This window comes from Ovis canadensis, chromosome 17 (genome assembly GCF_042477335.2).
Source record: "Ovis canadensis isolate MfBH-ARS-UI-01 breed Bighorn chromosome 17, ARS-UI_OviCan_v2, whole genome shotgun sequence".
Lineage (NCBI taxonomy): Eukaryota > Metazoa > Chordata > Mammalia > Artiodactyla > Bovidae > Ovis > Ovis canadensis.
Window position 1 is genome coordinate 39439272 of NC_091261.1, and position 25732 is coordinate 39465003.

Consider the following 25732-nt stretch of genomic DNA (forward strand, 5'->3'; position numbering starts at 1 on the left):
ACTGGAAAAACTATAGCCTTGACTATACGGACCTTTGTTGGCAAAGTAACGTCTCTCTGCTTTTTAATATGCTGTCTAGGTTTGTCATAGTTTTTCTTCCAAGCAGCAAATGTCTTAATTTTATGGCTGTACTCACCATCCACATTGATTTCATATCTTTTCTGATATGAAAAGATATGAAATCTGACACTGTTTCCACTTTTTCCCCACCTATTTGCCCTGAAGTAATGGGAACAGATGCCATGATCTTACTTTTTTAAATGTTGAGTTTTAGGCCAGCCTTTTCACTATCCTCTTTCACCTTCATCAAGAGGCTCTTCAGTCCTCTTCACTTTCTGCCTTTAAAGTGGTATTATCTGCATATCCGAGGTTGTTGATATTTCTCCCAGCAATCTTGATTCCAGCTTGTGAGTCATCTATCCCAGCATTTTGTAAGAGGTACTCTACATGTAAGTAAAATAAGCAGGGTGACAATATACAGCCATGATGTACTCTTTCCCAATTTGGAACCAGTCCACTGTTCCATGCTCAGTTCTAAGTATTGCTTCTTGAGCTGCATACAGGTTTCTCAGGAAGCAGGTAATGTGGCCTGATATTCCCATCTCTTTAAGAATTTTCCACAGTTTGTTGTGATCCACACAGTCAAAGACTTTAGCATGGTCAATGAAGCAGTTTTTCTGAAATTCTTTTGCTTTTTCTGTGATCCAGCAAATGTTGGCAATTTGATCTCTGGTTCCTCTGCCTTTTCTAAACCTAGCTGTACATCTGGAAGTTCTCGGTTCATCTGCTGTTGAAGCCTAGCTTGAAGGATTTTGAGCATAGTCTTCCTAGCATGTAAAATGAGTGGAATTGTACAGTAATTTGAACATTTTTTGGCATTGCCTTTCTTGGGATTGAAATGAAAATTAACCTTTTCCAGTCCTGTGGCCACTGCTGAGTTTTCCAAATTTGCTGGCATAATGAGCGCAGCACATAAACAGCATCATCTTTTAGGATTTGAAATAGCTCAGCTGAAACTCTATCACCTCCACTACCCTCACTCAGTCATGTCCGACTCTGCGACCCCATGAACTGCAGCATGCCAGGCCTCCCTGTCCATCACCAACTCCCGGAGTTCACCCAAACCCATGTCCATTGAGTCAGTGATGCCATCCAACCATCTCATCCTCTGTCGTCCCCTTCTCCTGCTGCCTTCAATCCTTCCCAGGATCAGGGTCTTTTCAAATGAGCCAGCTCTTCACATCAGGTGGCCAAAGTATTGGAGTTTCAGCTTCAACATCAGTCCTTCCAATGAACACCCAGGACTGATCTCCTTTAGGATGGACTGGTTGGATCTCCTTGCAGTCCAAGGGACTCTCAAGAGTCTTCTCCAACACCACAGTTCAAAAGCATCAATTCTTTGGCTCTCAGCTTTCTTTATAGTCCAACTCTCACATCCATACATGACCACTGGAAAAAGCATAGCCTTGACTAGATGGACCTTTGTTGACAAGGTAATGTCTCTGCTTTTTAATATGCTGTCTAGGTTGGTCATAACTTTCCTTCCAGTGAGCAAGCATCTTTTAATTTCATGGCTGCAGTCACCATCTGCAGTTATTTTGGAGCCCAGAAAAATAAAGTCAGCCACTGTTTCCACTGTGTCCCCATCTATTTGCCATGAAATGACTTTCCTCAAACCTACCACATCTCCTCCCCTACTACCACTCCCATGTGATAACTTCAATCCCTACTTCACAGAGCAAAGAGAAGCAATCAGAAGAGAACTTCCACAGTTCCCAACATGGCACTCATCTTCCTGAATGCATCTTTCCCCACATATCTTACAGTAACAATAGATAAACTGCCCCTGCTTGATTAGGAGGCCAGACTCTTCATTTGTCTCACAGATTCCATCTCTGCTTTGCTATCCTACCTCCTCATCAGATTCTCAACTGAAAACATTCTTCCCCAAAATACAATGCCTAACATAGCAATATGAAGTGGTTATCTGTCTAAGAGAGCAATATGTAGAAATAACCCACAGAATAAGCAATTTAAAACAAAGCAACCAACCTTCTAAGACCGTTCCTACTTAAATCTTAGTGTAGACTTATATAGACTCCATGGTGCTGGGGCCCCAGATCAGATGTGCTCAGCAGATCACACTAGGTAACAAGGTCTTGCCCAGCCCGGTCACTCAGTTAATATCTTGACTTCAAGTATACTCTTGAATCCAGTGAGTATAACAAGGACTTTTTTCAGTTTCAAAACTTAGCACCTTTTGTGTCCAGCCTTAAAATACCAAGTGTTGGTAAATAGCCTTCCAAATCCTAAGCAAGTTAGAACTACCAAATTTCCAGTAATTTAGTGACTTTTTTGGCCTCTTAGATAAAAGGAAAAAATGGAAATAGAATATTTCCTTCAAAATTAAGAGAATAATAACATTACTTGACACCTAACATTAGTAAGTTTATTGTTTTTCTAATATCATACGGTATTTTAAAAAATAGTTTCTTACCATCAGCATGAAAGTGAGCAAATACCACCATTCCATCAGAGACACTGTATTCTAGTTGGAGAATCAGACTGTAAAGAGCTATACTAACATGTTTACTCTGCTACTTCATTTTTAGTAATTTGATCTCTACTTTTAGTAAACTAAAAGTGGCTCAGACGGTTAAGCATCTGTCTACAATGTGGGAGACCCAGGTTCAATCCCTGGGTCAGGAAGATCCCCTGGAGAAGGAAATGGCAATCCACTCCATTGCCTGGAAAATCCCATGGACTGAGAAGCCTGGTAGGCTACAGTCCATGGGGTCGCAAAGCGTCAGACATGACTGAGCGACTTCACTTCACTTTAGTAAACTAATTCTTTCCTTCTTTCACCATTTCAGTGAATTTAAATTTATATAAAACTAAATTTTTATGTCATTGCTATGAATTTACACTGTTCTCAAATCATATTAAGTAGTTTCAGAATTAATGTGAACTTTTCAAATCACCCATATAGCACATAACTAAAGACATTATTATGTTCATTTTATTTCGTTTGCATAGAATCCTAAAAAATTCTATGTATATGTCTTCCCAAAATAGTCTCCATCTTTTATGTGTAACTCTTTACTTGGCTTTTAAATATTGAAAAACATAAGCTTAGAATCATATATTTACCAATGGCCTTAAATAAGGAGCTACTGAAGTATCAGTTTTAAAGACCAAAAAATTTTCCCCTAAACATGAGTGAGTGACTGAAGGTCTTAGTGTAGGAGTCAGTTGGGTCTATAAAAAACTAAAACAATAGGTTCAGGTCCAAGGGCTGCACCACGAATATGTGATGTTCTATAAACCAGTTTTCTCAATTCTCAATTTTATTATCTGTAAGAATAAAAACTAGTTTGCTAGGGTTATTTATGAAGTACAGAGCAAATCTTGTAAGCTGTAAAGCATCATGCAAACATATTATTAGAATCTGACATGTTCTGTACTCAGATTCTTCTGGGTGGGAAGGGGGTGTGTTTTAATTGATTAATGTCCCCGTGGGCTTCCCTGGTGGCTCAGATGGTAAAAAATCCATATGAAATGCGGAAGACCCAGGTTTGATCCCTGGGTCAGAAAGATCCCCTGAAGGAGGAAATGGTAACCCACTCCAGTATTCTTGTTGGGAAAATCCCATGGACAGAGGAGCCTGACGGGCTACAGTCCGTGGGATCCCAAAGAGTCAGACATGACTGAGCAACTAACACTGATGTCCCCAAATTGCTAATCCTTGACTGTCCTTGGGATATTTTCAACATGCTTTTCAATTCTTGTGATCTTTTCCTTTCAAATTTAAATGGATATTATTGTCACTGCTTTTCCTTCTGCTATTCTACTTAAGTGTAACATAATTTTTAATAAATTCATGTAAATATATAAGGAAAGAATCCTTTGTTGAATACTCGTATTAAAGACGAGAAAAAAGATCTAGATTTTCCCAGCCTCTCCTTTTGTGGCAATCTGGTATAATCTTTGTTCCACGAATTAGAGCACTGTTTTTATTCAGTTTAAAAGGCCCCATGTCTTATGACATTTTTGGCAGATTGAGGAAGGTTACTTGAAAGTAAAATCGTTATCAAAAATAAATAGGTCATTTTTCACATGCTTTAAATGCTTAGATTTAGTCGTATATTTTAGATATCTTTTTTAAAAGGAGAGTAATTATGTTTAAGTTAAATATTTCTTGGTTATATAATTTTTATAAAATTATTAAAATGTGAGAAAATATTTTTAACAAGGCTTCATTGTTTATATTTAGGGTTTTGCATGGGAAAACCTGGTTTTCATAGGATATAGTTAATGTTTGCTTAATATGCCTATGTTGGTTGTTTAAGCCACAGGGTTGAAAATGGAGATACATTCCAATATACTAAGAAAGTCTTTTGGCATGTCTCTACTGTCTCACTAGGATTATGTTAGCATGCTCTGACAGTTCAAAACTAAAATGTTGACTCTCAAAATAGAAAATATTTTCACAAAATTCCACATTAAGATTATTTCCTTTCATGAAAAAAATTATATATTTAATAATATTGAAAAGCAGTTTAAAATTTTTAGCACATAAAGTGGCAGCACAGTATTATAGATAAAGAGTGCTGACTCAGGAGTCAGGCAGACCTGAATTTGAATCCCATGCAACCGTAACCCTTTACACTTACTACAAACCCAGATAAAAGGAATTAAATTCTTGCCTAGTGAGTAAAATAAAAGTTTAGGGAGCCACCAGCAAATACAGGGCTTAGAGAAATAGCCTTTATAAATGCTAAGAAATTGTTGTATTCAAAGTTGTTTTTGTTGTTCAGTCCCTAAATTGTGTCTGACTCTTTGTGACCCCATGGACCCCAGCAGCATACCAGGTTTTCCTGTCTTTCATTATCTCCTGGAGTTTGCCCAAACCCATGTCCGTTGAGTAATTGATGCCATCCAACCGGATCATCGAAAAAGCAAGAGAGTTCCAGAAAAACATCTATTTCTGCTTTATTGACTATGCCAAAGCCTTTGACTGTGTGGATCACAATAAACTGCGGAAAATTCTGAGAGAGATGGGACTACCAGACCACCTGACCTGCCTCTTGAGAAATCTGTATGCAGGTCAGGAAGCAACAGTTAGAACCGGACATGGAACAACAGACTGGTTCCAAATAGGAAAAGGAGTACGTCAAGGCTGTATATTGTCACCCTGCTTATTTAACTTCTATGCAGAGTACATCATGAGAAACGCTGGACTGGAAGAAACACAAGCTGGAATCAAGATTGCCAGGAGAAATATCCATAACCTCAGATATGCAGATGACAACACCCTTATGGCAGAAAGTGAAGAGGAACTCAAAAGCCTCTTGATAAAAGTGAAAGAGGAGAGTGAAAAAGTTGGCTAAAAGCTCAACATTCAGAAAACGAAGATCATGGCATCCGGTCCCATCACTTCATGGGAGATAGATGGGGCAACAGTGGAAACAGTGTCAGGCTTTATTTTTTTGGGCTCCAAAATCACTGCAGATGGTGACGGCAGCCATGAAATTAAAAGATGCCTACTCCTTGGAAGAAAAGTTATGACCAACCTAGATAGCATATTCAAAAGCAGAGACATTACTTTGCCGACTAAGGTCCGTCTAGTCAAGGCTGTGGTTTTTCCTGTGGTCATGTATGGATGTGAGAGTTGGACTGTGAAGAACGCTGAGTGCTGAAGAATTGATGCTTTTGAACTGTGGTGTTGGAGAAGACTCTTGAGAGTCCCTTGGACTGCAAGGAGATCCAACCAGTCCATTCTGAAGGAGATCAGCCCTGGGATTTCTTTGGAAGGAATGATGGTAAAGCTGAAGCTCCAGTACTTTGGCCACCTCATGAGAAGAGTTGACTCATTGGAAAAGACTCTGATGCTGGGAGGCATTGGGGGCAGGAGGAGAAGGGGACGACAGAGGATGAGATGGCTGGATGACATCACAGACTTGATGGACGTGAGTCTGAGTGAACTCCAGGAGTTGGTGATGGACAGGGAGGCCTGGCGTGCTGCAATTCATGGGGTCGCAAAGAGTCGGAGACAACTGAGCAACTGAACTGAACTGAACTGTCTCCTCCTCCGTGACCCACTTCTCCTCCAGCCCTCAATCGTTCCCAGCATCAGGGTCTTTTCCAGTGAGTGAGTCAGCTCTTCACATCAGGTGGGCAAAGGATTAGAGCTTCAGCTTCGGCATCAGTCCTTCCAATGAATATTCAGGGTTGATTTCCTTTAGGATTTACTGATTGGATCTCCTTTCTGTCCGGGGGACTCTCAAGAGTCTTCTCCAACACCACAGTTCAAAAACATCAATTCTTCAGCGCTCAGCTTTCTTTATAGTCCAACTGTCGTATCCACACTTGACTACTGAAAAAACCACAGCCTTGACAATATGGACCTTTGTTGGCAAAATTACGTCTCTGCTTTTTAATACACCATTTAGGTTTGTCATAGCTTTTCTTCCAGGGAGCAGATGTCTTTTAATTTCATCCCTGCAGTCACCATCCACATTGATTTTGGAACCCAAGAAAATAAAGTCTGCCACTGTTTCCACTGTTTCCCCATCTATTTGCCATGAAATGATGGGACCAGATGCCATGATCTTTGTTTTTTGAATGTTGAGTTTTAAGCCAGCTCTTTCACTCTCCTCTTTCACCCTCTTCTAGAGCCTTTTTAGTTCCTCTTTGCTTTCCTTCATTAGGGTGGTGTCATCTGCATATCTGAGATTATTTATATTTCTCCCAGCAATCTTGATTCCAGCTTAGCTTCATCCAGTCTGGCAATTCATGTGAGGTACTCTGCGTGTAAGTTAAATAAGCAGGATAACAATACACAGCCTTGGCATACTCCATTCCCAATTTTGAACCAGTTCATTGTTCCATGTCTTTTTCTAACTGTTGCTTCTTGACCTGAATACCAGTTTCTCAGGAGGCAGGTAATATAATCTGCTATTCCCATCTCTAAGAATTTTCCGTAGTTTGTTGTGATCCACACAGTCAAAGGCTTTAGCATAGTCAATGAAGCAGATGTTTTTCTGGAATTCCCTTGCTTTTTCTTATATCCAGCAGATGCTGGCAATTTGATCTCTGGTTCCTCTGCCTTTTCTTAATTGAGCTTGTACATCTAGACATTCTTGGTTCACATACTATTGAAGCCTAGCTTGAAGGATTTTGAGCATTACCTTGCTAGCATGTGAAATGAGCACAGTTGTGTGGTAGTTTGAGCATCCTTTGGCATTGCCCTTCTTTGGGATTGGAATGAAAACCGACCTTTTCCAGTCTTTTGGCCACTGCTCAGTTTTCCAAATATGCTGGCATATTGAGTGCAGCACTTTAACAGCATCATCTTTTAGGATTTGAAATAGTTTAGCTGAAATTCAAAGTAAATCATGCTATATAATGCATGAGATTTATGTATGTGAAATAAACATATACTTATTTCATTTTTAATTGTAAAAAAATTACTAGTTCTAGAATGCATTAAATTTTATACAAGATTTATATATATGAATTGTATCTCCTTCCTCTTTGGAGACATAATACTGAGGAATATATATGAAATCAAGCTGAAGTGTTTTTTTTTGTTTTTTTTTAATTTGTTTGGCTGTGCTGGGTCTTGGTTGTGCCATGTGAGATCTGATCCCTGACCAGGGGTCAAACCCAAGCCCCATGCATTGGGAGCAGGGAGTCTGAGCCACTGGACCACTAGGGAAATCCCCATGTTAAAGTTGTTTTTGCAATATGAAAGTAGCCACTGAAGTATTTTCACTGACAAATCTCACCTTAGGTCATAATATAGCATTACATAGCAGCCACAATAAATTTATATTTTTTGAAGTTGAAGATTAAAATTTATGCTTATTCCAATGAAAAAATATGTTATAAATATGGTCTGTGCTAGACATATTTGCAGTAGCATCCGTATTGGGGATTGGCAGTTTGATGGATGCTGTGTTGTATCAGTAGTGCACAGGCTAACTGCTCGCTGCTCTTTCTGTGTCCCTGGGGAAGGATTCATTTGCTCTCCTTAGAAGTGGTTTTGTTTTTAGCATGACTCAACAATACAATCCCAAGTCTTGAACCAATTAGGTCTTTTATTAATAAGTTACAAAATAGACACAGAGCTGTACATTAAAAAATTCAAATGGCTCATTTTATGCATTTGACTCTACCCGTACGGATTTTTCTGTATATGCCATGAATTGATGCATTCTGCCATTCAGGTGAAAAGTATTTATTAACAGCTGTCAAAAATGAGCTTTTTCGTGTTGGATCCAAGCACCCTGCTTCCTAGCGTACCTTCATTGTGCCATATTGAGCATCAAAGCTTTCCTTCTGAAAAATCTTCCCTTTAAAACTTAGTGCTGGTCTGCCCTCACCAGGTCTTGAAAACACTTGGCTGTTTTTCTCTGTCCTTTCTGCTGCTAAGTCACTTCAGTCATGTCCGACTCTTAGTGACCCCATGGTCTGCAGCATACCAGGCTCCGTCCATGGGATTTTCCAGTCAAGAGTACTGGAGTGGGGTGCCATTGCCTTCTCCGTCTGTCCTCTCTACATCATAGCAATTGAGTTCTTATAAATTGACTGTTATCTTCCTTACTATGTGTCCACCTATTTACTACAGTTAGGAGAATATTATAGACCAAAAGTGAAAGTGAAGTCACTCCGTTGTGTCCAACTCTTTGTGACCCCGTGAACTGTAGCACACCAGGCTCCTCCGTCCATGGGATTCTCCAGGCAAGAATAACTGGAGTGGGTTGTCATTTCCTTCTCCAGGGGATCTTCCCAACCCAAGGATCGAACCCAGGTCTCCTGCATTGCAGGCAGACAATTTAACCTCTGAGCCACCAGGGAAGCCCAAAATCAGAGACTAAATACCTGGACAACCTCAAAACACTTAGGATACTAGAGCCCTCTCTGTCCTAGTTTTGCTGCCTTTGGAAACTTTGGCTCCTTCTGACAACTGACAATTAAATACTATTACCAGACACCTGTAATTTCTTAAGATCTTCCCATAAGCAAGTATAGCCATAATTAAATGCAACACAAAATAATTAAATGATTTTCCCACAGAAGGAAGTTTTTTATCTTAGTATCAAAAAGCTTAATATATGAAGCTCTCTAAAAATTTGAGCTCCTCTGTGGTATCTTCTTTCAGTTTGAAGTTTGTTTGAATTTGTAAAATTGTACTAATTCATCTATAATTACTTCCTCTTGATAAAAGTTACTCTTTTATCTTGAAATATATGCAACACAGAGAATTTTGAGCTTCCAAGGAGATCTATTTAAAAACCATTTAAAGTTTACATATTAATATAGAAGATCTGTAACTGTAATATATCTATACTAATCTTACTTGAATGAGAGATTATTGTTATTTTATAGATTAAATTTTTAAATTTCTTATGGGGGAAAAAGATTTGCCCTACAAGAAGCAAAATATATAAAGCTATATGGTGGTTTTGGCACAAGAGTAGATAATTTGAACAGAACATGGAACATGAACAAATTTTGTTCATGATAATACAGCACTTCAAATGAAAAGATGATGTTGGGAAAATTTTAAATCATTTAGTATATTCTTTTTTTCTGGTTTATAGTTCTGAGTTTATTCTTGTAGCTATGTGTTCTCCCTCTTTTTTTAACTTATCTTTTTTAATTGGAGTATATTGCTTTACAATGTTGTATTAGTTTCTGCTGTACAACAGCTTACATCAGCTATATGTATACATATATCCCTTCCCTCTTGAACTTCTCTCCCATTCCTCCCATCCCACCCCTCTAGGTTAGTATATTCTTTATTCAGTATACAAAGTCAATTCCAGATGGATTAAAAAGCTAAATTCAAAATAAGGAAAGTATTAGAAGAAATTAGATTATTTTTATTATCTTTGAATGAGTCTTTCTAATCAAAACAAAAACCCACAGTGCAAAAATTGATTAATTTGTTTCACGGTAAAAATTAAAATTCTCTGTGAAGAAATGCTAAACAAAGATAGAAAAACAAATACAAATGACAGAAAAATAAAGATCGACATGCAGAATCCATAGAGTTCAGTAATTTAGAAAAAGAGTAACAGCCTAATAGATGGACACAGTATGTGAGCATGCAGCTCACAAAGGCAGATGTACAGAGTTCCTTTAAACCAACTCAGCCACAATATACACTGAAGAAATATTGTATTGTATGAAGAAATGCAAATGTAAACAATTTTGCCCAGCAAATTGGCAAAAATATAAAAGATGCTTAACATGCAGCATCTGCAAACACATGAGAGAGCAGAAATGGGGTATACAGTACTGGTGGAAATATAAACTTGCAAACCCTTCGTATAAGGTAATGTAGCAGTAGCTAAAAAGATTTCAACCATGCATACTCATTTGCAACACCAGGTACCAGAATCTGTCTGGAAGAAATGCTTGCGTATGTGTAAACATGCAGTAACATATTTTGTTCCTGCCCTCAGCCAGGCCTTTTCATATCTTTAACCATGGCTGTTAAAGTAGCCTGGATCACCCTGGTTTCTGCCATCACTTTTTTTTCCTCCATTCTATTCCATCTTGCATGCTGCTCTCAGAAGTATTTTCCTAAAAAGCAAATAGAGTCCTGGCCTTGTTTACTTAAATATTTCTGTTTTATTGTTGCCTGAATGTTTGGTTTGGTTTGGGGTTTTTGGCAGTCTTTCCTCCACCTTATTGTCAGCAGTCTGCCTGTCCCTACCTTGTGAAGGGCATGTTTTAGCCACACTGAACAACTGCCCCAAGAAGCCAAACATTGGTAAGGGCAGCCCTTTTACCAAGCCTAGTCTTCACTTCATTTACCCATTAAGTATTTATTGAGTGGCAGTATTCTTAAAGTACTAAGGATAACAGCAAAGCCCCCTTATCTTTTTTGAAGCTATTAGAGTATTGATGGGAAAGCAGAAAATATTGAATAAATAAATATAATACATACATGTAAATAAATAAATTTTCTTCCTTCCAGACCCAATTCAGATATTATTTTTTTCTGTAAGGCATCCTTTATCCCTCTGACAGAGTGAATCTTTTTTCTTCAAAACTCCCATACCACTCTGCTAATTCTTCTTTATGACACTTACTGAATTGTAGCACAACTATCATTTATGTTCACCTCTTCTACAAACCATGAGCTAACATCTTGCCCAGCATGTAGTTGTTCAATAAAATTGTATTGAATAGATGAATGAATAATATACAGTGTGTAATATTTTCTTCTCTTGTCCAGTGAGTGGACAATTCATGTATGTTTATATGAATTACACAGCATTTGAGACTAAAGAATTCTCTTCAGTCTCTTAACACATTATTCTTGGCTGTATATATGTGATGTTTGGCTGCCATAACTGCTTTTCTTAAAAAAAAAAATTTTTTTTTTTAATTTTAATTAGCAGAATGAGAGGCAGCTGCAGGTACTGGCAGATTACAAAATGCATAATTACTAAAAGTAACTGAAGCATATTATAGTATAATTCAACAGAAAAAAAACATCTGGCACATGCTATGCTAATATGTCATAAGAGAGTTTCAGAGAAAGCCTGCAGCTGGCAGATCCATCATTTCCCTGAAACGCATAGTACACCTTTTGTTTCCGATTCTCTCATATAGTATAGAATGGAGCCTTGTGCGATTTAATCTTTAGTCGTCACTAAAGGATGTCATGCGTTGAGGAAATTTTCCCTTACGGTGTATCAACCAAAATACACATGACCCATCCTTAAAACTTAAACTGTCTCAATAATAACAAAATGATCTGGGTAATTATAGTAATTAATTATGATGCCTGAGATACTGGCCTACATTCAAACTCTTATCCCATGCCTTCAGGAACCATGACTTCTCTTCTCTTGTTTAAAGTATCTGTGATATTTTCTCTTTTTTTAATATAAACTTATTTGTTTTAATTGGAGGTTAATTACTTTACATTATTGTATTGGTTTTGCCATACATCAACATGAGACTAGTGCATTGTGGGAAAAGCTGTGCCCTTCACCTCACAGCCACACCTCTTCAGTGGTGTATATGCCAGTGATGTTGAGAACTGAAGTGTATTCAGAGAAGAAATGTTCTCTTTCAGCATGAGTTCGGATATCTATTTCTATGACAGAGACAAACTGAAAAAGACTAATTATTGTTATAAAACAGCTTCTAAGGTTGACCTTTTTGAAATAATCTGTATTTCCAGCTGTCTACTGAACATTTCAATAGGTACCTCAAACTAAGCATTTTCAATACTTGTGAACTAATTTCACCGAGCCCAGTTCCTGTATTTTATTTCATCCCATATTTTTCCATGTGTGGTACTGTCTACCCCCTTGTTCAGCAGAACTCTGGGTGTCAACCCCTTCTTTTCCTCACACCCCTGATTATCAAGTGTTGTTCATGCTGCCTCCTAAGTAACTCCTGAATCCATCCATTTCCCTCCAACAGTTTAGGCTATCAACACTGCTCACCTAGATTACTGCTAAAAGCCCCTAATTTACTACAGTCATGTTTACTCACTGTTTTTCCTGCTATAATCAGCAAGATTCTCTGATTTTTTCGTGTCACTTCTCTCCTTAAAATACTTCAGTGCCTCCCCAGTGGACTGATAATTAAGTCTCCACTTCCCATCAAGACATGTAACACCCTTGTGTTTCCTTATATTACCTTACACATATAAAATCCAAGCTGTATTTCTCTGTTCCCAGCTTCTTCCTCTCTCACCCCCACCCCCATATCCTAGTAACAGTCTGTTCCATTCACACTGAGCTTCCTTTCAGGTTTCTAAATTTATTATCCCTTCTTATTTCCTGGCCTTCACACATGGATTTGATTGTAACACTCTTCGTTACCCTGCTTTTGTCCATCTAACTCCTGTTTATCTTTCATATATCAGCTTAAAAACCTACTTCCTCTGAGAGACAGCTCTAATCCCCTAATCCTCCATATGTGTTCCCATAGCACTGTGAACTTTCTATAGCGTTTACTGCCTATAGCATAACCCTCATAGCTTCTCACAGTTTCTGGTTGTTCCTAAGCTTCGCTGTGGCAGGAACTGGATCTTGTTCTTCCTCGTCTCCATAGCACCTAGCAAAGACACTCACTTCAGTATTTATTGAACGAGTAGACTTTATAGTTCTGTCAATCTTATCCTAAGATCAGCATTTAAAAGTATATGTTATGAGGAAAATTTATACAGTTCTTTGAAACTTTGAGGTCATTCTTCAAATAAAATAAGCTTTCTGTAGCCATTGGTTTTTGTAGTAGTCTCCTCACTTTATCACACCACTTGATGGCTACTTTAAATGTAATCACCAAATTATATAATTAGTTGTGATATGAGAGCAAGTAAGTAGCGAAAGGGATATTGGAAATGTTCTGATTGAATGGACTAATTAACTGATTCTGTGGAATTAACTAAAATTTACCGGGGTTAAAAATCACCTTCTGTGTGCCAGACACTGTTCTAAGCTTTGTGGATGTACTTTCTCTTTTAGAGCGTTCATTCCAGGATAGGGAGAGAAATAATAAGAAGGTAAACTAATAAGTAAACAAAATGATTCTTTGTATTTTAAATTGCATGAAGAAAACAAATGCAGTGGTGTGATAGATGATAATTCAGACAGGTTGGGAGCTACAAGGGCTGGACAGTTTCTTAAAAAGTAGTCCAAACAGGTGATAATTAAGCTGAGGCTCAAATGATAGAAAGAAATCAACTATATGAAAAAGCCAAGGAAATATTCCAGGCAGATGGTAATTAGAACAATAGTAAGTACAAAGGTGCAGTGTTAGGGAGCAGCCCCGTGTTAAATATAGTGAGTGAGGAGAGAGAATGCTGTCAAGGTGAGGAACTAGGCAAGGATCAGACCTTGCAAATCTTGTAGGCTATAATAAGTCAGCTGCTTTTACTTAGTTTTAAGCAAGATATTTAAGTAGGACTATTTTAAGTTAAAGTCCAAAGTGCAGCAGTAGGAAATCATTGGAGAATTTTAATCATTTCTAGGTCTTGAAAAGGCCTCTTTAGCAATTATGTGGAAAATAAACTACAGAAAGGGCAAAGAGAGGGAAAGCAGCTATTAGATTGTGACAGTATTCTAGGCAATAGATGACAGTGGCTTAGTACAGAACATGGTGGGTGGAGATGGAAAGAAATGGGCAGTTATGAAATATTTTAAGGGGGCATCAGGTAAACCTTCTGGCTCAGCTGGTAAAGAATCGCCTGCAATGCAGGAGACCTGGGTTTGATCCCTGGGTTGGGAAAATCCCCTGGAGAAGGGAAAGACTACCCACTCCAGTATTCTGGCCTGGAGAATTCCATGCACTGTATAGTCCATGGGGTTGCAAAGAGTCGGACACAACTGAGCAACTTTCACAGGGAAAACCTTACAATAAGTCAAACATAGGGGTTGAGAAAATGGAGGGAATCAAAGACAGTGCTGAAGCTTTAACCTGAGCATGTGGGTAGAAAGAAATGATGTCCTTCGAGGGAGGGAGGAAGCTTGGGAAGGTACAGATAAGAAGTGGTTGCCACTTTGGACAGGTTGCTTTGAGGTGCTCATTCGTATTCCTCTAGGCTCATGTTGTCATTCAGTTGCTCGGTTGTGTCTGGCTCTTTGTGACCACGTGGAATGCAGCACGCCAAGCTTCCCTGTCTATCACCAACTCCCGGAGCTTGCCAAACTCATGTCCATTGAGTCGATGATGCCATCCAACCATCTCATCCTCTGTTGTCCACTTCTCCTCCTGCCTTCAGTCTTTCCCAGTATCAGGGTCTTTTCCAATGAATCAGCCAAAGTATTAGAGCTTCAGCTTCAGTATCAGTCCTTCCAAAATGTCAGGGTTAATTTCCTTTAGGATTGACTGATTAGATCTCGTTGCTGTCCAAGGGATTCTCAAGAGTCTTCTCCGACACCACAGTTTGAAAGCATCAATTCTTCAGCACTCAGCCTTCTATATGGTCCAATTCAGACATACATGCGTGACTACTGGAAAGACCATAGCTTTGACTATACAGACTTTTGTCAGCAAAGTAACGTCTCTGCTTTTTAACATGCTGTCTAGGTTGGTCATAACTTTTCTTCCAAGGAACAAGCATCTTTTAATTTCATGGCTGCAGTCACCATCTGCAGTGATTTTGGAGCCCAAGAAAATAAAGTCTCTCACTGTTTCCATTTTTTTCCCCATTTGTTTGCCATGAAGTGATGGGACCAGATGCCATGATATTGGTTTTTTGAATGTTGAGTTTTAAGCCAGCTCTTTCCCTCTCCTCTTTCACCTTCATCAAGAGGCTCCTTAGTTCCTCGTCACTTTCTCCCATAAGGGTGGTGTTATCTGCATATCTGAGGTTATTGTTATTTTTCCCAGCAATCTTGATTCTAGCTTGAGCTTCATCCAGCCCAGCATTTCACATGATGTACTCTGCATGTAAGTTAAATAAGCAAGGTGACAATATACAGTCTTGACGTATTCCTTTCCCAATTTTGAACCAATCCATTTTTCCATATTTCTTTCTCATTGTTGCTTTTTGACCTGCAGACAGGTTTCTCAGGAGGCAGATAAGGTGGTCTGGTATTCCCTTCTCTTTAAGAATTTTCCACAGTTTGTTGTGATCCACACGGTCAAAGGCTTTGGCATAGTCAGTGGCACAGAAGTAGATGTTTTTGAAACTGTGCATTCAGGTAGTTTATCTTCCCTTTTCTCCTTGGCCTTTCGCTGCTCTTCTTTTCTCAGCCATTTGTAAGGCCGCCTCAGACAGCCATTTTACCTTTTTTGCATTTCTTTCTCTTGGGGATGGTTTTGGTCACTGCCTCCCGTACAGTGTTACAAAGCTCCATCCATAGTTCTCTCAGGCACTCTCTTTACCAGATCTAATCCCCTGAATCTATTTGTCACTTCCACTGTATAATCATAAGGAAGTTGATTTAGGTCATGCCTTACTGGCCTAGTGTTTTTCACTACTTTCTTCAATTTAAGTCTGAGTTTTGCGAGAAGACACTCCTAATATGAGCCACAGTCAGCTCTTGATTTTGTTTTTGCTGACTCTATAGAGCTTCTCCTAGTTCGGCTGCAAAGAATATAATCAGTCTGTTTCGGTATTGACTATCTGGTGATGTCCATGTGTAAAGTCGTCACTTGTATTGTTAGAAGAGGGTGTTTGCTATGACCGGTGTGTTACCTTGGCAAAACTCTGTTAGCCTTTGCCCTGCTTCATTTTGTATCCCAAGGCCAAACTTGCCTGTTACTCCAGGTATCTCTTGACTTCCTACTTTTGCATTCTAGTCCCCTCTAATGAAAAGGACATCTTTTTTGGTGTTAGTTCTAGAGGGTCTTGTAGGTTTTCATAGAACCATTCAACTTCAGCTTCTTCAGCATCAGTGGTTGGGACATTGACTTGGATTACTATGATATTGAATAGTTTGCCTTGGAAACGAACCAAGATCATTGTGCAGGTTTGGAGACTGCACCCAAGTACTGTATTTTGGACTCTTTTGTTGACCATGAGGGCTTCTGCATTTCTTCTTAGGGATTCTTGCCCACAGTAGTAGATATAATGGTCATCTGAATTAACTTTGCCCATTCCAGTCCATTTTAGTTCATTGATTCCTAAAATGTGGATGTTCACTCTTGGCATCTTTTGTTTGACCACTTCTAGTTTACTTTGATTCATGGACCTAACATTCCAGGTTCCTATGCAATATTGTTCTTTATTTTCACCACCAGACACATCCACAACTAGGAGTCATTTCTGATTTGGCCCGGCCTCTTCTTTCCTTCTAGAGTTATTTCTCCACTCCTCTCCAGTAGCATATTGGACAGGGTCATGGCCTAAATGAGATCACTTTAGGAGGATCTAAGTGCAGATTGGGAAAGAAGGAACCTGGACTGTGACCAACATTGCCCTGATATTGGTGAAACTGGCCTGCAAACCTGTGGTGTTTTTAGTTAACTAAATGAGATTTGAAACCTGTTTTCATATTTAGGTCTTTTGAGGTCACAGTTTTTGCAGTTACCATTTTGCTGCATACTCGGGATTAAATTTTTTTCTCTTTGCCTATAGATCTTGATATTATGTTATGCCACAGACATACTTTAATAATACCTCTTGTAAATGATTGGGCTTAAGGTAAGAGGCAGTGTGCTTTAGTTGAGAGAACATTTTGATAAAAAGATTGAGTATGAAACACATTTTTTCTTTCAGTCACTGCCTGACCTTAGGAACATTAACTTTTCTGAGTCTTAATTTCTTTATCTATAAGATGAGAATAACTACTATTTTGCAGCATTGAAGTTATAATAGAAGTGAAAGTCGCTCAGTCATGTCTGACCCATGGACTATACAGTGCATGGAATTTTTCAGGCAAGAATACTGGAATGGGTAGCCTTTCCCTTTTCCAAGGGATCTTACCAACCCAGGGATCGAACCCAGGTCTCCTGCATTGCAGGCGGATTCTTTACCAGCTGAGCCACAAAGGAAGCCCAAGGTTATAATAAAGTACAATATTAATTGTGTCAGGTGCAGTGGAAAACCCTCCTGGCTGATGTCCACTTAATCGTGGGCATCATCAACCAGTGAAGTTTCTGTATAAAGCGTGCTGACCCAGTGCCCAAGGCACTCTGCATGCTCTTGTCTAATCAACTTAGATACTCTAGTGTTGTCTGACACTGTCGATATCAGTGTGATTGTTCCCAAACCAGGTTATATGCCAGTTTCAGAAATACATAATTAATTAAACCAGTGATATGTGAGTAGAAAGGAAGTTTCTTTTTAAATGGAATTGTATACTTTGGAGAATATGCTATTGAATTAAGTCTAGATAAGCAACTGTAAAATAGGGTGAATACTGTAACAATCTAGAATAATTCTGTATTTGAATTGTTTGCCAAGTGCCTTTAAATTCTTGTACCACTGTAATGAAACCAAAAGTGGAAATAATTAGATGATATCATTATGGATGTGGCTTGTGTAAGAAAGACATTCAACATTAAAACACTCCAGTCAGTATGCTCATACTTTAAAGGGAAAAAAAATTCTTTCAGAATTTTGTATATTCCAGGCAAAAAGCTCAGCCAAAATCCTTATCCTTCCTTAGTGCTCAGACCTCTTAAAAATTGGAGGAAGACTCTGGATCTTCTTCCCAGATAGGATAAATGTGAAGATCTGGGGTATAGTTCAGGGTGTTTGTGAACCTACCCAAAGCCTCTCCATGGGCTGGAGGAAGGGCCCTGGCCTTGGTGCTCACTCTTCACCCACCTCTGTCTCCAGTTGAGGAACTGGATGACTTCCCAGTGTTGATTCTAATATTTTCTTAGTAAATGCAGCATTCATTTATTTGTTTATGAATCATTTTGTGAAATTTTCTCTGCCCAGAAGGTAGTAAATTAGTTACCTTTTACAACTAGTTTTTCAATTATGTTTTGTAGGCGTGACTAGGGTTTTCTCTCACATGCACATGAATTGATATCTGTGAACTGAAAATTATTTAGGACACCAGTGGACTAAGCAGTTCCCATTGGGGTTATAAAGAATGCCTATTTCTTCTGTAGTTATAGGAAATCGGTAGAAGATAATTTTACCTTAAACCTTATAACGTGTTATATACTATGCTAGAAATTATGGAGAACTTGGGTACAGTTTCATTTAAATTCTGTGGCTAGTATAAAGTGATCTTTAGCTGCCATGATGTCACACAGAAACTGGAAATGCTGTCTATCTCTGTATCTCCTGGCCGGCTGCGCTTAAATCATCCCCGATAGATATGGACATTGCTGTTTTTAAAGATTTCCAGTGAAGAGATTATATAGCTTTACTTGGCTAGAGTCTGAAATGTAATACCACTGTGAAACTTTCTGGAAAGCTTTATTTTATGTATATCCTAAATCACTAATGATCTAGGGAATTCTCAATTATGTCCCCTAATGAAGAGACATTTTCTCATAGATAATACAGAGTCAGATCATCCTCCTGAGTCTTTCCTTTATCCCTGCAGTGAAATATCCTGACAGAGAAATAAGGAGTTGCAAAGTACTGACAGGCAGGCTCTAGGAAGGTCTCGAGGGACAGAGCTGGTGAAATCACTTTTCTCCCCAGCCTTTAATACCTTCTAAAATTTCATTCAGGAGTGAAACTTAAAGGAAATGCTTAACTAAAAAATTACCTTTTCTTGGGTTCTTCAAGTCCTTTGGAGAAAGTGGCAGACTATAAGTACATTTTTTAAAATCTTTATCTAAAATACATTTTCTAACTGCCAAGTTCCTTATGAAAATTTAGCCATAAATCTGCAAATATTTATTAAATCCCTATGTGTAAAGTCCTTTGGCATATACGGTAGAAACTAAAAACAATCCCCTTTTTAAAGTTTCCATTATAATTGGGGGCACGTGTGTGTGTGTATGTGTGTGTGTGTGTGTACTTGTATACGCATACACACATATATAAACCACCCATTAGAATTACAATAGGCAATTGCCAAATGTCTTCTACATAAAATAAGTATTAACACATTGCTGTGAGAAGAGAACCGTCTGGATTAAAGTGAACCAGGAAGGAGACATGGAAAGAAGTGGAGCAAAGGTGGAATCTTAAAGAGTAGGCAGGATTTTCGTGGAAGATCCACAAAAGAGGATACAGAAAATGACATGAACATGAGCTTAGAGATGGCACATATGTGTTCTGTTGGCGAGACAGTGAGAACTGATTGAACTGAAAGGTTCCTATTGAAGAGAAGATTGGAAAGATAAATTACACAACGTTTTAGAAGAATCTGAATGTCCATCTCAGGAATTTGGACTGTTTTGTCCAGTAGTAGAGAGCCACTGGAAGTTACTGCTCAAGGAAGCAAATTATTGAAGTGGTGCTTTAGAAGGAGAAATACCCAGTGGTGGGTGCATTTAGGGAAAAGTACACTGTTAATTGAGCACCTCTGTATGCACCGATGGATGCTTTGCATACAGTTTTTCACCTGATACTGAGAAGCCCAAGCAGTTGGCAGCTGCAGTAAATCTAAAAATTAAGTTACAAGAATTTGTTGTGATGGTCACACTGAATAGAAATGAACATTAGAGGCAAGAAATACTACTGCACAGAAGAATCTGTTCAGGGGCAAACTAGATGTTGCATTCAAGAAAAAGCGAGAAATAGAATCGACTTTACAGTTTTTAACCTAAGCAGTGATGTTGTCAGTATAAAGACTGAGTAGGAAGATGAAAAGTAGGTTGTATCTCAGCACTGAGAAAGTAGATTGGCAGGGTAGTGCGAAAAGTTTGATGTTAGTCATGTTAAATTTGAGTATAGGACTGAAGCTTTAGGGAAGAAATCAGAAGTAAAAATATAATTTGTCAGATTTCCAGGTAAGTATCTATGCTCCTTAAAATACCCCTTACACACACAAACATTCTCTTTTATTTACTCATCTAACCAACATTCAGCAGTTGCCTGCCGTGGTGCACAGTACAGGGGAGAGGCTAAGAGCACAGACTGGAATCATAGGGTCTGGTTTTCCAATCCTGACTCTCAACTGACTAGCTGTGTGACTCCAGGCAAGTTACTTAACTTGATTTGTAAATGCCTCTGCCTCTAAATCGTCTTGTGTGTAAAAATGGGCATCTCACAGGGTTATTATGAAAGCTAGAGAATTAGTTTATATAAAGCACTTAGAGTTCAGTTCAGTCGCTCTTTGCGACTGAACTCTTTGCAACCCCATGGACTGCAGCATGCCAGGCCCCCACTGTCCATCACCAATTCCCGGAGTTTACTCCAACTCATGTCCATTGAGTTGGTGATGCCATCCAACCATCTCATCCTCTGTTGTCCCCTTTTCCTCCACCTTCAATCTTTCCCAGCATCAGGGTCTTTTCAAATGAGTCAGTTCTTCGCCATCAGGTGACCAGAATACTGGAGTTTCAGCTTCAACATCAGTCCTTCCAATGAATATTCAGGACTGATTTCCTTTAGGATGGACTGCTTGGATCTCCTTGCACTCCAAGGGACTCTCAAGCGTCTTTCCAACACCAGATTTCAAAAGCATCAATTCTTCGGCACTCAGCTTACTTTATAATCCAACTCTCACATCCATACATGACTATTGGAAGAATCATAGCCTTAACTAGATGAACCTTTGTTGGCAAAGTAATGTCTCTGCTTTTTAATGTACTGTCTGCTGCTGCTGCTGCTGCTGCTGCTGCTGCTGCTGCTGCTGCTGCTGCTGCTGCTGCTGCTGCTGCTGCTAAGTCGCTTCAGTCGTGTCCGACTCTGTGACCCCATAGACGGCAGCCTACCAGGCTCCTCCATCCCTGGGATTCTCCAGGCAAGAATACTGGAATAGGTTGCCATTTCCTTCTCCAGTGCATGAAAGTGAAAAGTGAAACTGAAGTCGCTCAGTCGTGTCCGACTCTACGCGACCCCATGGACTGCAGCCTACCAGGCTCCTCTGTCCATGGGAGTTTCCAGGCAATAGTACTGGAGTGGGTTGCCATTGCCTTCTCCAGTATGCTTTCTAGGTTGGTCATAACTTTTCTTTGAAGGAGTAAACCTCTTTTATTTTTGTGGCTGCAGTAACCATCTGCAGTGTTTTTCGAGCTCAAAAAAAATAAAGTTTGACACTGTTTCCACTGTTGCCCCATCTATTTCCCATGAAGTGATGGGACTGGATGTCATGATCTTAGTTTTCTGAATGTTGAGCTTTAAGCCAACTTTTTCATTCTTCTCTTTCACTTTCATCAAGAGGCTCTTTAGTTCTTCTTCACTTTCTGCCATAAGGGTGGTGTCATCTGCATATCTGAGGTTATTGGTAGTTCTCCCAGCAATCTTGATTCCAGCTTGTGCTTCATCCAGCCCAGCATTTCTCATGATGTACTCTGCATGTAAGTTAAATAAGCAGGGTGACAATATACAGCCTTGACATACTGCTTTCCCAATTTGGAACCAGTCTGTTGTTCCATGTCCAGTTCTAACTGTTGCTTCCTGACCTGCATACAGATTTTCTCATGAGGCAGGTCAGATGGTCTGGTATTCCCATCTCTTTCAGAATTTTCCACAGTTTCTTGTGATCCACACAGTCAAAAGCTTTGGCATACTCAATAAAGCAGAAATAGATGTTTCTCTGGAACTCTCTCGCTTTTTCAATGATCCCTCGGATGTTGGCAATTTGATCTCTGGTTCCTCTGCCTTTGCTAAATCTAGCTTAAACATCTGGAGGTTCAGGGTTCGCGTGTTGCTGAAGCCTGGCTTGGAGAATTTTGAGCATTACTTTACTAGTGTTGTGAAATGAGTGCAATTGTGTGGTAGTTGAGCATTCTTTGGCATTGCCTTTCTTTGGAATTGGAATGAAAATTGACCTTTTAGTTTAGAGTATTTAGAATAGCGATATGCTAAGTCACTTCAGTCATATCTGACTCTGCAACCTATGGACTGTAGCCTGCCAGGCTCTTCTATCCATTGGATTCTCCAGGCAAGAATACTAGAGTGCTGGAGTGCAGTGTCATGCCCTCCTACAGGGTATCTTCACAACCCAGGGATTGAACCCATGTCTGTTATATCTCCTGCATTGGCAGGTGGGTTTTTTATCACTAGCACCACCACACAGAGTAAGCAGGGGAATGTTTGCTATTATTACTACCATTACCATTATCTCCACTTTCTTGGTGGAGAGCAGTGTTGCTCACTGTCCAGTGAGGGTGACTGCTTGATACACAATAGAATAGACATTTACACAGATGAAAAGGAACTTAAAGTTAATAATTTTTTCAAGATAGAGGGGATATATGTGTATCTATGGCTATGTCAACAAAGGTCCGTCTAGTCAAGGCTATGGTTTTTTCAGTGGTCATGTATGGATGTGAGAGTTGGACTATAAAGAAAGCTGAGCACCAAAGAATTGATGTTTTTGAACTGTGGTGTTGGAGAAAACTGAGAATCCGTTGGACTGCAAGGAGATCCAACCAGTCCATCCAAAAGGAGATCAGTTCTGGGTGTTCATTGGAAAGACTGATGTTGAAAATGAAACTCCAATACTTTGGCTACCTCATGCAAAGAGCTGACTCATTTGCAAAGACCCTGATGCTGGGAAAGATTGAAGGCAGGAGAAGGGGACAACAGAGGATGAGATGGTTGGATGGCATCACCGACTCAATGGACATGGGTTTGGGTGGACTCTAGCAGCTGGTGATAGACAGGGAGGCCTAGTGTGCTGCGGTTCATGGGGTCGCAAAAAGTCAGACACGACTGAACAACTAAACTGAACTGAACTGATGGCTGATTCATGTTGTTATATGGCAGAAACTAACACAACATTGTAAAGCAATTATCGTCCGATTAAAAATAAATGCATTTTTTTAAGTTAATAATTTGTATCATTGTGATCCTAAATTTTGTGAGAAATTATTAATATCTAATAGTAATTATTAGAAATTATTTGTATTATTCAAATAAATTGTCATGGGTAAGCAAATAGCATAGGTATCAAATCATGCAGTAGGTGTTGTCTGAAAAGGTATTGTATAAACTGAGTGTTGGCCAACTTTATAAATATGATCACTGTATCATCTTCCTCTCAATAATACTCAAAGGTTATTTCTCATTAGCACTGATGTGCATACCATTTAATTGCATTCAGCCCAGAAGGCTGGCCACATTAGTCATTTTGCTTTTCTTTGTTATGTTGAGGAGTAATAGTAATTTAACCCATGCCTCATACATTTAACCTGCAGTGGCAGGTGGGTTCTTTACCACTAGTGCCACCTGGGAAGCCCGTAAGCTACACGAGATACTTTAAGCACAGCAATTTATCCTACCTTATTGTCACACGTGTGCATGCATGCTCAGTCGTGTCTGACTCTTTGAGACCCCATGGACTGTAGCCCACCAGGCTCCTCTGTCTATGGAAATTTCCAGGCAAGAATACTGGAGCAGGTTGCCCTTTCCTCCTTCAAGGGATCTTCCTGAGCCAGGGATCAAACCAGCGTCTCCTATGTCTCCTGCATTGGCGGGTGGATTTTTTACCACCAGCACCACCTGGTATTGTTACCACCAAAACTAGCTAAGGTGAAACATTTGAGTTTGTCTGTCACGCACTCAGTGACCAGTGCTCAAGCTCCTCATTGTCAGTGACCTGACCTGTACTGATGAAGCCACTGAGTAGGAATAAGCCATTCCCCATTAGTCTGTCAGTTCTGTTATGGCACACCCAGGTGTTTATACCACAGGCTAGAGTGGTCAGTAGATATTTGTGAAATTGAATTGTGGACATTTTTTGTTCTGTCCTATGTATTTATAACAAATAGCTTGCTGATTTTAACAACTATCCATTCAAATATAGGACACTTGCAGAACTTACCAGGTTTTTAGGCTTACTTTGAAAAAAAGTCAAAGCTGATAACTGGCAGTGTTAATCTACTGATTTATTTTAGAAGCAGAAGTAATGTCAGAGGATAAAAACCAGTCCTGAATGAACTATTTTAATACTCAGATTAATTTGATCTTGTAAAAGTTATTTTAAAGTCTCCATTGTATCTGCTTCTAACCTGGGACTTTTGAGATTATCTTTGGCCAAAGGAAATACAATGCTTATATGTTAAACAACAACAAAAAAAGATGACCCTTATGTGCATAATTCTATCTAATAAAGCATAAAGGATATGAATGCATAAGATAAAGCAAATAACAACTAAAACTTATATTTTAATCCTGAATATACTAAGCTGAAATGGTGTTTGGAGTGATTAACATTACCTTAAATTTCTAAGAATTGAGCCTCTCTAAGAAGCGCTATATGAACATTAAAAACAACAAATACTGTATGTTTAATATGAATATACTTTTATTTTAATGCCAAATAATATCTCAAGATAGTGACATAAGGGATACTTTGGCACTTTTGAAATATGTGAGGGGAGGTTTGTTTTTTTTATTGTGGTAAAATATACCTAATATAAAATGGACAATTTTAACCTTTATTTAAATTGTAAAATTTACTGTCTCAATCTATTTTAAGTGAACAGTTCAGTAGTGTTAAGTGTATTCTCGCTGTTGTACTACCACTCTCCAGAATATATGTATATTTTACAAAGAAATGAGTCATTCCAGATATGGCCTATTAGTAAGCAACTTTTATTTTGCACACAAGATATTTTTTGTTCAGAACATGAACATGTACCTCACTAATAAAGATTCTATTTTGTTAGGTTTGTGAACAGTTATAGTAATGGTTTTTTCTTCTTTTCTTTTTCCTCTCTCTTGATTAATAGGAGTGAGCTGAGTCGACAGAAACTTCATACCCAAGAGCTGCTTTCTCAGCTGGAAATGGCAAATGAAAAGGTAGTTGAGGTAAGATAACGGCCCTCCTGGGAAGCGCATGCTATAGAATCTTACCTGAGCCAAGTCCAAATTAATTCTCTACTTGGAAATGACCATGCGGATGTGAGTATTTCTTGCAGAAATCATACATAACACTAAAAGTCCACACATAATATAATGCGAATAAAAGCTTTGGACATCAGTGATTCATCATATTTAAATGACAGACAGAGCTCCTATTTCAATTTCACCAGTAAAGCTTGTGCTGTTTCAGATCCTCTTTATTTCTGTGCATGTCTAAGATTTTTTTTTTTTAACCCAGTTCCACTAATTTTGTTTTAATCCATCAGAAAGACATGTAGGAAATACATGTCTACTGGATTATATCGACATTTGCCTACTGGAATATATGAAAGCATTCCTTTACGTTAATGC

At 38.9% G+C, this 25732-nt stretch overlaps 1 protein-coding gene across 6 annotated transcripts in view; it reads left to right on the forward strand.

Moving 5' to 3' along the window:
• Window positions 1–25732, forward strand: part of SCLT1 (sodium channel and clathrin linker 1) — a 252549-nt gene that overhangs the window by 216712 nt on the left and 10105 nt on the right. For all 6 annotated transcript variants that reach the window (XM_069557539.1, XM_069557538.1, XM_069557537.1 and 3 more), the window contains one exon: window positions 25249–25327. In XM_069557539.1, coding sequence (XP_069413640.1) covers window positions 25249–25327 — 79 coding nt within the window. The remainder of the gene's footprint in view (window positions 1–25248; window positions 25328–25732) is intronic.